General features: G+C 32.0%; 3 protein-coding genes across 3 annotated transcripts in view; 1 reads left to right on the plus strand and 2 right to left on the minus strand.

Annotated features, from left to right (window-relative positions):
• LOC120156554 (photosystem II 5 kDa protein, chloroplastic-like) overlaps nt 1–14,469 on the plus strand; it is a 31,400-nt gene that overhangs the window by 12,072 nt on the left and 4,859 nt on the right. The window lies entirely within an intron of this gene.
• LOC120156557 (agamous-like MADS-box protein AGL62) lies at nt 9,332–9,982 on the minus strand. Its single transcript, XM_039167859.1, has one exon. The coding sequence runs from the start codon at nt 9,980–9,982 to the stop codon at nt 9,332–9,334; it is 651 nt and encodes a 216-aa protein (XP_039023790.1).
• LOC120156558 lies at nt 10,541–12,505 on the minus strand. Its single transcript, XM_039167860.1, has 4 exons — nt 11,953–12,505; nt 11,434–11,727; nt 11,144–11,368; nt 10,541–11,056 (listed from the first exon to the last, which is right to left on the minus strand). Exons 1-4 carry the CDS (start codon nt 12,421–12,423, stop codon nt 10,625–10,627), a joined length of 1,422 nt encoding a protein of 473 aa, XP_039023791.1. The 5' UTR covers nt 12,424–12,505; the 3' UTR covers nt 10,541–10,624.

Raw genomic sequence — 14,469 nt, forward strand, 5'->3', positions numbered from 1 at the left:
TTTGGATCTCACTCCTTATGTGGACTAACTGTGATAATTGTTAGTTAATCCCAATTTCGTTTTAGTTTTGGAAAAACCCGACTTGGATTATAGCGTCTCAATGAGAATTTAATTCGATTTTAGTTCCTCCCAACTTATTAATTGAAATCAAAATCAATCCAACGTACACTTTTTGAAAAGAAGTTTTTTTTATTATAAAAGGATGGCTGATTGCCAATCCTTGATTCCAGAAAACTGAAAATGTAACTCGAAGGATATAAGGTGTTTTTCAATTCTTAGGATGGCATTGAGTCATTGTTTCTGTAACACCCACAACTCATATATGTCTCGTAATACAAGTCACAGATGTCACATCAACTCAACTGACATTTTCTGAACTTAAATGCTTAAAATTTTGTTTCATTTAATAATGTACTTTTTAACTTCCATAATCATATAAATTTATAAAATAATGTTTGATCCTTGAAAACTATTCTGATTTCAATCAGTAATTAAGCATTTCAATGTTGTTTCATAATCGAACACAACTGCCTAATACGATTTGATTTTAAATCATTTAAAATATAACATTTATAATATTCACTCATAAATACAATTGATACTAAAATTAGACAAAACTAAAGAAAATAACCTTAATTATTATTACAAAGCCTTTTTAAAAATAAATTTTTATAAGGCAACCCAACAAATATAATGTACATGCCACTAATAAGTCAAAGTTAGGATGTCTTGCTTATACTGTCGGCAGGTTTGATTTCGCATAAGATGGAGGCAAGCTCCTCACTTCATGACCTCTACTTTATTCGAACCTACTATGAAAATCATCACGCGCTAAGTAAGTCATTTTGAAAACCAGACGAAGCAAGTCATTTTTCCTTCTGAAAACCTAAAAAATCATCATCTCATGATTTTATCAAAAATCACGTAAGTCAACATCGAATATCGTAAATAACTTTTGTTCTTTTCATTCGAATATATTTCAATACTTTCTTTTCAATTCTATGTTTCTTTCTTTCAATATTGTTATAACTTTCACATTTAATGTTATAGTCCAATGCATATGTAAGAGAATATAAGGTACGTGAGTTTAAGGTGTGCGCTAGGCACAACACAGTGATGAATCATGACTGAAACTGCGATATGATGCACTTTAGTGCAATCATAACCTGAATGAGCACCAACGGTGCTGAACATTGATACAAAAATGTACCAAAGCTGAAGTGATAACTGATAACTGAACATTGATACACGAATGTACCAAAGTTGAACTGATAAGTACTCACTTAATGACATTCCAAATGTACTTATGACTCTCAATGCAACATACAATGAGCTTATATTTATCATCATAAAATCATGTATTAATATGTATCTGATAATTGTAAAATATATTATATTTGTAATTATCTGATAACTGTAAATATCTGATAACTGAAAATCATTTGATAATTTTAAACATTTAGAATTCATCATCGTAAATATCATACTTAGGCAGTTCATACCCAAAATTATTCATAAAACTTGATGAAAAGTTTTATAGAAATATTCCATACTAAAATTTATAAATCATTCTAGAAAATAAAATCAGGTTAACTTGTCACAAGTTGTCATCAACTATAATAATCAACAAACAAAATATACTCACTTTAACACTTTATTATTATTATTATTATTATTATTATTATTATTATTATTATTACAAATCAAAAATAAGACTCGCTAAGCTTTAGATTTAAATCATTTGCCTTCCACTACTTTCAATATACAATTTATCAAAATTCTATATTATGGTAGTTTACACTACCTTCAAACAAAAATTATTATGTATTAATTAATATACTGAAAATTTATTTTGTTTGCAGTAATTAAAACTAGACTTGAATACGAATTTAACCATATAAGGAAATCTTTTTAGTTCCACTTGTACAATTTATAACAAATTTTCAAAGTTGACTGATAGAAGCATTTTCAACATAATTTGCTACCCTGTTTTCTGACCTATCACCGATTAAAAATTCATATCTTTTTGTGTAAACCTTGAAATTAGTCATCGTGTATTTTAAACGAAGCTAGAATGATATACGAATCTAACGGTATAAAGATCATCCTCTAATCAATTCTGTATAATTTATGGTAAATTTATAAAATCACTGTTCGAATTCTGATTTCTATACAACTTTCCTTAATTAGCATCCTTAGCCTAATAAATGAACTTGTAGGCTAGAATCACAATTCACATAACATTAGGAGTCACTTCTTACCGGAGTAACTCCGTCATTGGCTCATTGCAAGCCAATGTTTATACGATAACACAAACACGAATTAAATGCACTCACATTTGCCTAGCTATCGAACCTTCTCCACGATAATCTTCTTGATCTCATACTTTTTTCTTCCCTTCAAGCTACTTAAATCACTAGATTTACCTTGATCTGACGACATTACATAATAACATAAAATATTCAAACTATATGTTAGCATCGAACTAACATAATCTAAACTTAAATATAAAATTTGATAGAAATAAATTCGATACTTAAATCGATATAAAACTAAATCGTATTTCCATCATAACTTTCAAACTTCTCAAAATACTTATTCAATCTCATGAATATTTATTTCCACTATCAACCCTTTAACTTTTGCCAACTACACAATTAAACCACTAATTATGAATTCTTTCTAGAATCCACCTTAACTTTTCTATTAACTTCATAATGATCCTTCACCATTATGATTATTTCACATTAATAACATAAAATTTCAAGCACCTCAATAAAATATTCAAATCAATACTTAAGCATTCAAAAGCTTGCAAATTCATCATATACTTTCTTAAACTTTGTCAATCCAACTTCCAATCTCTGTAAACTTGTAATTTGATTCAAACTTAATAATTAAACAAAAATTCCAGCAAGCTTCCAGAATTTCCAAAAGTGTCCTAATTTACCCAAATGATACTTCTACATTTATTAACTTGCAAACAAGTCCCCATTTCTTAGGACCTTTCGAATTCCAACCCAAACTCTTACCAAATTTTCAATTTGGTTCCAAATAACTTTCCAATTTAATTTTCTAGCATCTCAATACTAAATATTATCATTGAATACTCCAAGACTCACATTCATGCTATAATGTCCTACAATTTCCAATACTTATAAATTAGCCCTTTTTCTATTTCAAGCTTCCAAATTAATCCAAATCGATCTCCAAATCACATAGAACACTTTCAATATCAATTCTAAATCGTAGGAAAATTTTCAATATTTCCACCTAATTTATTTCTTATGATTGAATACCCTTAGTAGACTAGGACTTGATTTCCATTCAATTTCAAGCATGAAGTCAACTTCCTTACTTCAAATTCATGCTATTCTAATCATCACAACATCAAATTCCATCAAAACCCAAACATTCCTAAAAACCATAATTAGGTTGAATTCAATACAAGGCTTTACACATAGTTTTAATCATCACACAAGCCTTAGAATTAATCTCCAACATTAAAAAAACATCAAAATATTTCATCAATCTTTCAAAATCCCTAAACCTTACATAAACCCTAACTTTAAATCTCAACATATAAGCATTTTCACCATGAAATATTGGTACAAAATGATAGAGAATTTCATGTAGATTAATTCTCTATCTAATAGCTTAATCCAAAAATCAAGTATGTAGATTAAAAACCTTAGAGAGCAATGGTGGTTCGTCTTAGGTAAAAAAGATGGCTTAAAATGTGATAAATTTCTTGATTATTCTAGTATTTATCAACTAATACACTTGGCATAATAATATAAAATTCAATTAATAAAAAATCCCAAAAATACGATTAATGAAACTTGGTAATTACCAAGGGCCATTGCACTATCTTCCATTAAAATATTCCTTGCTCAAAGTTGAATCAACTTGGCTTTTAATTTCTAATTTAGCCATGCAATTTTCAAAAATTACATTTTAGTCACTAAAAATCCATTGTTCGGTCAAATATGAAAAGTCACACTATTATGAGCCAAATTTCTTTGATCTAAAATATGAAAATTATATTTAAAACCATTTTCTAACATCTTGCAATCATTTACAAGCTAAAATATATAACTTTTCAAAATTACAAATTTTGGTCCCTAAACTTTTAAAACCTTATACTTTAGCCATTAAACTTTAAAAAAATTATATTTTAGTCACTAGTCAAAATTTGGGGTATTACAGTTTCAGTCTTTGGATATGAAAAATTTGGCTAAGCATGTTAGAAACCATACTTGGCATTTTAAAAATAAAGAAAGCTTGTAAAGAAAAATAACGAAAAGCGAAAATAAAAAGAAAAGAAATTTTATAAAAACTAAAGAAATGGACAAAAGAATTTGAGATATGAGAGATGATGATTTTGAGCTTACCTCGATAAGGTATTTATACTCTACTAAAACCCTAAAAATAAAGAAAGAAATAACAAAAACTAATTCTTGAAAAAATATTCAAACTTAATCCTAAAAATAAAAAATAATTCCTAAATACAAGAGATAATCCTAATTTAAAATTCTGATTTGCGACTGAGTCTCCCATCTTCACGAAAATACTGACTAGGCTTTATAAAAGATGCTGACTGGATGCCACGTCACACGTAGGCATGCCCAAAGTCATGCCCACTAAGCCGGCCTTGATTCCAGAAAATAAAAAAAATATATAGGATTTCATCTCGTTTAGCACCATTTTTTGGAATCTACTGTCCTACATAGAAAATGAACGAAAACGCCCAAATCAACAACTTAAATTGACTAATCAAAGAGTAATTATCAACAAAATATTAACTAATTTAAGCACTAATCAATAAAGTTCTAGGGGGAGAGAACAAATAAAATAGTAGTAAGTGAGGGAGTGATCTCCCCTACTAGTGTTATAACTGTTAATAATGATAAAATAACCTCATGATAATAATAGTATATATTTGATAACCATAAGAACCTTATGAGGTAAGATTCCATTAGACTTATGTCTTTGTTTGCTACTCAGGAAACGATGTGGACACCCGAGTTACTTTTATGTGTGTGACGATCGTCCAATTGTTTGAGAAATATTCAAATATATCCAAAACAGTTAGAGGACATTTTAAACGCTAGTTGGATGTAGGCTCTGATGCTATGTGACCCGGAGGCATCCCAAGTACTCTGAGGAGTAGACTAGCTAGGCAAGGTGTCGATGTGGTGTGACCCAAACCTAACCTAAGTTATTTGGGATGTGTTGATGTTGTGTGACTCAGACCTCGCCTGAGCTACTTGGGAGATGTTGATATTGTGTGACTCAGGTCTTGCCCAAGGTACCTCTAGTAAGCAAATAGGGGTGTGGGTTTTATGATTCTATATGATCCCGAGCTACACCATGATGCTTACTTGTTGTTGTGTGGTTGTACCTGGCGTCCTTGTGATACCGGGTATTGTCATTGTGTTGCGTGATGATGCATAGTAGGATGATACTAAGGTTAGAGACCTAGTATATGTTTACTCATGACGAAGCCCTTAGTAGAGACTAAGGGAAGTGTGAGACTTACACTAAAGAGGTAGAATTGCCGAGCCTTGAATAGGTAGCACTTGATTAGGATCATGTTTGTACCTACTTCTTATTACCATGTCTTCTAGCATGCTTATGTCTGTGAGATTCATATGTTACTCTAGATTAGCGATTATACTACTGGGCTTTGTAAGCTCAACGTTGAATGTTATGTTCTTAGGTTAGTATATCAAGTCGTTCAAGGAGCACCGTCGCAGCAGGACTTCTAGCATTCCTCACACAGTATTGCTTGGTTACTTGTAATTGGCATGTGTATTAATAGGACCGTTACTCATGTATTTGGGATTAGTAAACTCTCTAGTTGTATTATTTCATTTAAATTATGTGTCATAGAGATCCGATTTTAGAAAAAGTATTTTATTATTGTATTTGAATTATTGGTTTTAAATGATGGCTATGGTTATTGATTTCAAAAAAATGGTTAGTCATTTCGGTGGTTCCATATGACATTCTAATCGTCCAGATTTTAGATTATATTGGATTAGGGTGTTACAATTTGATCATATTTAACTTTAAATAAACGATAATGATTCTATTTTTATTCAAACTCTCATACATTTACATTTACATAACTTTACAATAACAATGATCATTCTTCAACTCTAATGAAATGTGGATATCGCATGAACTATCAAATAGTCTATATTTTCCTATGATACTCTCCAACAATGGTAAAAATCTTTCCAATTGTTTAGACTTTACTTTCATAACAAAGTTTATTTATTTTTTATAAGAACTGGAGGTTTCGTTAAAAATCTCCTTCATATCAAACAACATACACGGGTGTACATCGTCGAATAGCGAAAGGAGAAAAAAAGTACCTAATAATTTTATTCTATAAACCAACATTCTAATACAACCAGCACAGAAAGAACTTACAATTACAAATCAGAAACTAAACAACAAAAGCTCGTCCAGAGTAGTTTAACACTCAAACAAAGAATCAACTCATTCCTTTTATAGCCAACCCATCAGTCAAGTGTTTTCACTTCTATGAATAAATTGCACAATAACAGCCCTTTCCATTACCAATAGAGCAATCTTACGTACACAAGTGGAGAAGATCGGTGCAACGAAGAAAGGGGTTGCGATCCAGCCAACTACAGGTTTACAATCGCTTTCCAAAATCGAATGAAGCTTATCGCACTCAATTAAAGAATAAGATAGAATTAACCCGAACTTCATTGTCAATAATTCGACAAGAATAAGAGGACTCGGGCCAATAAATTAAAAAAAAAAAGAAGCTAGACTTTTACTGTCAGAATTTCTAAGAATTTCATCAATACCACCTACACTCCCATCGCTTAACATCGCACAACAACAAAGTTTATTTCTCAAGTGTCGTATGAGTAATATGTTATTGTTTAATATCTTTCTTGTAAAGGAACATGAATTAATTAAAAATAGACATTGAAATCATATAATTTAACATTAATGAGCCATCAAAATCTTATACATTGTCACACAAAAAATGTAGTCTTGAGTACTGTCATAACTGTTTTTAGGTTGGAACAATTATTTATTATTTTAAAAATAGTTACGACTTTTAATTTTGGAAAATGAGTATTTTTAATTAAATTGGATAAAATTGGGTAGAGTCACCATCAACCTTTGGGTTAGGGAGGTCGAATACTTAAAAAACGTCTTTTAAAACAATTTTAAGAAAAATCATTTTTTAAGAAAAAAGTTAGTCTGCGTTTACCAAAGATTCGATTAAAACGGGTTCGGAAGTCGGTTACACGTGGGGAAGGATTAGCACCCCCACAGCGTCCAAAATTGGTACTGTTTCGCTTACACGTTGTCGTAATGGTGGAAATCCTGAGTCAAATATCAAGTTAAAATATGATCCATTTATTAAATATTAATAACTTGCTTCAAATTAATTAATTAAAGAAACTATTTATTTGAATAATAAATCTAGCAAAAACATGAACTTAAAGGATTAAATGGTAAAAACATAAACTCAAAAGGCTAAAATAACTAAAACAAAAATTTAAATGATATATATAGCAAAAACAGAAACTTAAGTGACTAAAATAAAATAACAGAAACTAAAGTGTCAAAATCAAGAAAACATATATATTCATATGCGGGAATGAAAAACACACATAAAAGTTCAGGGATTAAACATACATTATACCAAAAATACATAACATGTGTCATAAATGATTCACCGACCATCGTGTTGCTGCGCTGTCGTGCCACCGTCCGATCGTCCTGAAATTTCAATATGTTGTTCATGTTGACCTCGCGCACCTTTTGATCGTTCGAAATGTTGATCGCAGTACCCAATCGTCGGCGAGAGGCCAAAAACAGTTCGAATTTATTTTCTCTGATTCACCACGTCCATCGTTGATCATCCTCAAATTTCAGTATGTTGTTCGTGTTGACATAACACAACTTTTCACCGTTTGGAATGTTGATCAGAGATCCGATCACCTGTAAGAGGCCAAAAATCGTTCGGCTTATTTTCTTCAATCCATCGCCGTCCACCGTCTGATCGTCCTGAATTTTCAGTATGTTGTTCGTGATGGTCTTGCGCAACTTTTAACCGTTCGAAATGTTGGTCGGAGATTCCAATCACCGACGAGAATCCAACAGAATCATTGAAGCTTTTTTCCTTTTCTCTCTCGTATCTGGCTTCCCACGTTTTGCTCCCCTGGTGTATTATTTGGTCTCCACCCCCCTCCCCACGTTTGGCCCCCTCTTTTATTTATAATTACTTCATGGTGGTGGTAAAGGGTGGTGGGAGAGTTAGGTTTGATTTTTATATTGTTTTAGTGGTTTAAGTGGGATTTGGGTGGGTATTAATTTATTTAGTGTTTAGGTATGGTAATAATAATTATTAATAATAATAATAAATACAAATAATAATAATAATAATAATAATAATAATAATATTTTTTAAAACTCGGACAAAAATGGGTGTCTAAAAGTATCATTCAAATAAATTACATATTTATTTTTTAAATCTAAACTAAATTATATTTTTTATTCATGTACATTTTGGTTTTACCTAGAATTCTTGTTTACATTGTTAATATCACGAACTTTACACATCTATTATAGATTATTTAGAATTTATTTTAAATATTGCTTACATTGTTTATATTGCTTTATTTTTCTAGTATTAATTAATCTTTTATCTTTTATTTTTTAGTGCATAATAAAATTTAACTTCAGAACTGATCACATATCATTTAAGTAATATAATTAATCATTTATCATTTAAATGGTAGAAGAAAACATATATTATACAAGTTGTAGTATCGACTGTATATTAATTTTTTTAAACCCATACTTTTTGCAGTTTTTAACCTCTTACAATAATGATAACTCTCACTCATATTTATAGATTTTAGTAGTCATTAGACTGTTGATACATGTCAATATCTTAGCCATATAAATATTAATATTACTTTTAAAAAATTATAGATATAATATTAAATATTATAAATATCTAGATTATTTTTTAGATATTTCTAGTCATATATTATTTCTATATTATTCTAGGATATTCTCAAAAATATTTCTAGTAAATGATAAATATAGATTTATCCAAAAGTCGCAATAAAATAAAAGTCTAGTGCAATAAGTGAATTGATTTAAAATTCAAAGATAAAATCAATACATTCATTAAAGTTCAATAGCATCTGATATAGTTTACCTCATTGAATCTTAATATTAGAAACAGACAAATTAGATTAAAATTATCCTTATTTCTTCCTCTTTGTAATTGTTCTTATTCCAACATAAAATTCTTAAAACCTTAAAAATCAAAATATAGGCTCTGATCAAATTTATGCAATGGAGAAGAAGTATGCATTTCATTATTTCCTTCACTGCCCAAACCACTACTTCCGATACCACTTGGGGCCAAAATTGGCCAGCAATTGCTGCACTCAACCGCTGCCTGCAGCAAATCAGCTTGTTTCTCCACATTCATCTTCAGCTCCTGGAGCGCATTTCTCAGCAACTGAAGCTCACTCGATCCGAGTTCATCGATCGGAGCTTGCCACCACCATTGCCTTTGGCCAGCTTTCCTTACTTCATCGAGTGCTTGTCCCTTTCTTTTTTCGACTTCCAAAATGTCAACGAGTTGAGCTAGATGTGCATTAAGCTCACGGATGTTAGCATCTCGATGAGCTTCGACGACATTGTACGACGCGTTAAAGTTATGAACCGAAGGGCTTCGAGTGAGGAACCGGTCGATGGTGGACTCGACTTGAGGGTGGCCGAAAGAGAAGACCTTGCCAGCAGGGGAAAAGACTACGATCGCAACTTCGACTCCACAAAGTGTGCAAAGTTCACTGGCCTTTTTAAAAAGTCCGGAACGACGTTTGGAGAAGTTTACTTGAAGATTATTTTTCTTTGTTATCTTCTTCATTTCGATCTTCCGGCGACCCTGGATCGAAACCATTGTTGAAGAAGATACAAAATCAAAGATGGACGTATGGGGATACTTATAGTAGAATTAAAACCAAGATTTTGCATTCATCAAGAATCAGATTTCAGCTAGTCTTCAAGTAGAATTAGTCAAAGAAAACCGTTTTACAATGAAAATTAAAGCAATTTTGAGCATTTACTTGTAAACTGTTCCCCAACGATTATAACACGATCAAGCTTTTACTTCATGGAGGAACGGGTGGACATTTATAGATTTTTTACCGTCCAAGTTCATTTTTATTGTCTTATCCCTGATTTTGGGTGTTCATCGAAATCCTGGCATTATGTATTATTATATGAGCTTTTTGCTTTTAACAGTTTCAGAGTATTTATTATCATAATTAGGATTTTTTAGCCTTTAATCTGATAGATAGGCTAATCTAGATTATAAAGGCTGGATTAAACAATTGCAGTAGGTTTCATCAAATCAGTAAATGTTCCATTACTTTGATGTCTTTCTTTTCCTACAAAGAAATGGATCCTATCCGAGGCAAATGGATAATTTAAAACTCCGAAACTGGCCACACGATCGATGTTCGACTCACGAACTGTGAACGTTACATAATTGTGAACCAATTGTTTGATATATAGGATCATAGATATTGATTGAGTTGGTCTACAATGAGCGTTTCATTTCCTCTTTATGAAGGCTAAACAATGGCAAGGTTCCTTCACCTTGCTCCAGGGGTTGCTGCTGCTGCTGCTGCTGCTGCTGTTTTTTCTTCAAGGTTGAAATGTTACCGATTTCTCTGAGGGGTGAACGTCTGATCGGGAGAAGTCCGGCTGTGCATGTTTGGGACTTCCGTCTTCTGTCTCTTACGAGATCCTTTGGACTGGGATCGTCTTCCATTAAGCGACAAGCGAGTACCCTCTTCTCTGTTTCAGTGTTTGTTTCTTGATAGATCGGTGAAGCAATTTGAGCTCGAACTACTTTTCTATCTCGTTCCTTCATCAATCTCTCGACCTCTTGACGAAGGACATATATTTGTGTCTGTACCTCATTCGCCTTCACTTCGGATGAGAGAGCTCTCTGTCTCCATTCTTTCACCTAATGAAATCACAACCAACATGTTAAGCAAGTACAAGTGAAGTATGATTGTTTTAGTAGTTCTTAAGTAGCTTATGAAAATCTTACAGCAGATTGCAGGGATTGAATCTGATAGTCGGAATCGAATGCTCGATCTTCCCAGAAATCGCGAGACGCATGCAATTCATCCATCTCGTCCCTTACCATCCCCAGCATGTCCTGCATCTGGGACCATTGTTCGGTCTCGGCACGAATTTGCTCTACAATCCTATGCACAATGGCCTTGCAATGCCCTGAACACACACTTGCCTCTTGGGGCATTTTCTCCTGAAAAAAACAATGTCAAACAATCAATTCCCAAACCAAAATCAACAAGAAAGAAGACAATCGTTTCTCACATTGCGGTTATGATCATCCCCTTCGCTGCAGATTTTGACCGACAAGCTTGCTTCGGCCATATCTCGAATCTCTTTCAGGCATAGTTCTTCATCAGATGTTCCTTTAAGCCGGAATTTCTCAAGCTGCTTCTGGAGAGAAGAAACTCTTTTATCAAAGTTACTGCATTTTTTCACCTCCAAGTCTTTAACAAGTGATCTCTTTTGCATTTTCTCTATATTCTCCACTAATCCATTGATCTGCTCCTCCAGTAATACCATGTTCACGTCCTTTCCTTCACAAATGTTCTTTCTTCCCTGTGAAAACCAAAGCCAAAAAGCCATTATTAAGCAAATGAAGACAAAAAACAAGAAATAGACATGTGGTCTGTAAAGAAATTTAATAGAGATGCAAACTGGGAAAATACTATAAATAAATAAATGCCTGCATACCACATTCTGTCAACTAAAACCCGAGCGATATTTTCTCGAGAACCAAACAGACAATAATCAAAGAAAAAGAAGGGAGGACAAGAAACCTACGGAAAGTAAAATCTGAGCGGCGTATTTCAAAGTCCTCTCCATGTGAACTCTCCTTCTCTCCGTTTTCTTAACGGCGATCTTTCTCTCCATCCTCAACAAGTTACACTCCGCTCTCAACATCTCAGCTTGGAACTTCCATCTCTCTTCTTCAACAAAGGCTACGCCGCCGCTATTTTCTCTGTTATCCTTTTCAACCACTCCCCTTCTTCTCCTCTCGTCGTCACTCTCCCTCGAACTCATCGGCATCACCGGAACAGTCCCTCTCGTAAAAGACCGTTCCTGATCAAACAATCTCTCCAGCATCACCCCTTTTCTCTCCTTGTGAGAACCGGGTAGTTTCGAAGGACTCGCCTTGGGTGGTTTCCTCCGAGGCCGGCGTGGCAAATGGATGATTCTCGGAATTGGCTGCGCAGGCGGGTATTTCCATTTCGCTCTCCTTGTTATGGTTGTTCCCATTGATATCCTCTCCATGCCAAAAAAAAAAAACTCAATCTTTGCTCGGTTTTGAAAATGCTGAACTCCCTTGGTATACTATAAGTGGTATATTCACCTTCACTGCATTACTAATACATTATTTTTCTTGAGAAGAGATTTCCTTTTTGAAAATTTAAGAGATTGTCTATGATTGGGTACTCAGTTTTAATTAGTTAGAGACAGTGAGAGTTATGCCTAACGTTTGCAAACTGTTCTCCTTTATGTTTGTCTGAAACAAAAAATGAATAATTAAATGAACGCAGAGGTTGTTTTGTCCTTCTTTGGGGGTCTGGTACTCTGGTTTCACATCAGATAAAATGACAGACCCGTGTGGATATGGAAGCTAAGCACAAGGCAACACTGTGAAATTTTTGTAGCTTTGGGTATTTCAAATGATATTTTAAAATTTTGTTTTCAAGGAATTTGATAAAAGAAGTAAAATATTCTGCAGGACCCAAAGAATTGATTATAAAATAGGTGGGGTTAGTGCGATACATTTAGCAATCAAACTGAAATAAAATTACCTACTCATACGAGAAAGTCTAACGTACGACAGTCTTAATATACAGTTATAAAATAGGTGGCTTCTAGGCCGGTGATTCTCTCTCTACCTTCGTATTGGCTCTTTGTCTCTCTGAAATCTTTTAGTTTCAATAAAATCTTTTAAATAATAAAATATACCTATAATGATCACTTAATTATGAAATATTTTATTTTTTTCAATTAAATTATGTAATTTCTTAAACAATGTCAATAAAATCATTTATTATTAATATTTAATAATAAATCTAGGATTATCTACATAGTTGCTCACTTATGTTTGTGTTTTGTCCATTTTTACTTATTGATTTTAAAAAGACATAATATATGGTCTCTCTCGTATTTATTTAATTAAGATGTGGTCACCACATGTTAAATATCGTTAAATATTTTAATATAATCACATATTTGGTTTCTATTATTTATATATTCTCTCAATTTCGTCCTACTTTTAATAAATTAAAATAAACTTAATCCTCAAATCGAATGATGTCATGTGTTATTGGTATCATGTGTCACCATTCGATTGCAGGACTAACTTTTCAAAGTATTGGTGAAAAATAAATATATTAAATTAAAATAAAATTAATCATCCAACCGAATGGTGATACGTGACACCAATGACAAGTGACATCGTTTTTGAAGGATTAAATTTATTTTAGTTTATTAAAAGTATGACTAACTTGAGATAATATATAAATAACATGGACCAACTGTGCGATTATACCAAAATACCACGTCACCTAATATGTTAATTCTTAACGTCAATTAACCTGTGGTGACCATATCTTAATTAAATAAAAAACGAAAGTGATCGTATCTTACAAATATAAACGAAAATGATCATATATTATGTTTTTGAAATGAATGAGTAAAAGTAGATAAAAAATAAAGACCGACGATGAACCATGTAGTTAACCCATAAATTTAATATAATTATATATCTAATTTTCTTTATTTATATATTTTATCAATATAATCTTAAGTTACTAACTGGTCCAAAACTTCAAATTCGATGTAAACCATTAAATATAAAATCAGAATATAATTTAAACTATATAAAGGACATATTTGGCGTCTAATGTTGAAGGCAGTGTGATTGTCATCTCTCCCCACTGCAATTATTCTTTTCAGCTCTGTTCAAAATAAAATTAACCTTACTTATAAAATACCAGTTGAGATGTTTAATCCTTTTCATCCAATTCAAAATGTAAATATATTTTAATTGAGTTAGAAATTAGATTTTGAAGAATATATCACATCTTATAAAGCTAATGATTTTAGACCTACTAAAAAATCATAACACAAATTAATATATTATATTCTTTTATATTTATCCATATTTAATTTATTGATGAATTAATTTTAAATCGAATCATATAAAAATTTACTACGTGGGTGCTTCTTTTAATATGATTAATTTTATTTATAATATCAAAATTTAAACTTAATTTAAAAGAGTTTAAAATTGTGGTTGGTTAGTACCATAATGCCCCGGGGGGA

This window comes from Hibiscus syriacus, unplaced genomic scaffold (assembly GCF_006381635.1).
Source record: "Hibiscus syriacus cultivar Baekdansim isolate YM2019G1 unplaced genomic scaffold, ASM638163v2 tig00111231_pilon, whole genome shotgun sequence".
Lineage (NCBI taxonomy): Eukaryota > Viridiplantae > Streptophyta > Magnoliopsida > Malvales > Malvaceae > Hibiscus > Hibiscus syriacus.

Coding starts and splice junctions, on each gene's coding strand:
- LOC120156557 (XM_039167859.1), bottom strand. CDS start 9,982: ATGGTTTCGATCCAGGGTCGCCGGAAGATCGAAATGAAGAAGATAACA.
- LOC120156558 (XM_039167860.1), bottom strand. CDS start 12,423: ATGGAGAGGATATCAATGGGAACAACCATAACAAGGAGAGCGAAATGG. Junction 11,728..11,952: donor CCGCTCAGATTTTACTTTCC/GTAGGTTTCTTG, acceptor TGGTTTTCACAG/GGAAGAAAGAACATTTGTGA. Junction 11,369..11,433: donor GGGATGATCATAACCGCAAT/GTGAGAAACGAT, acceptor TGACATTGTTTT/TTTCAGGAGAAAATGCCCCA.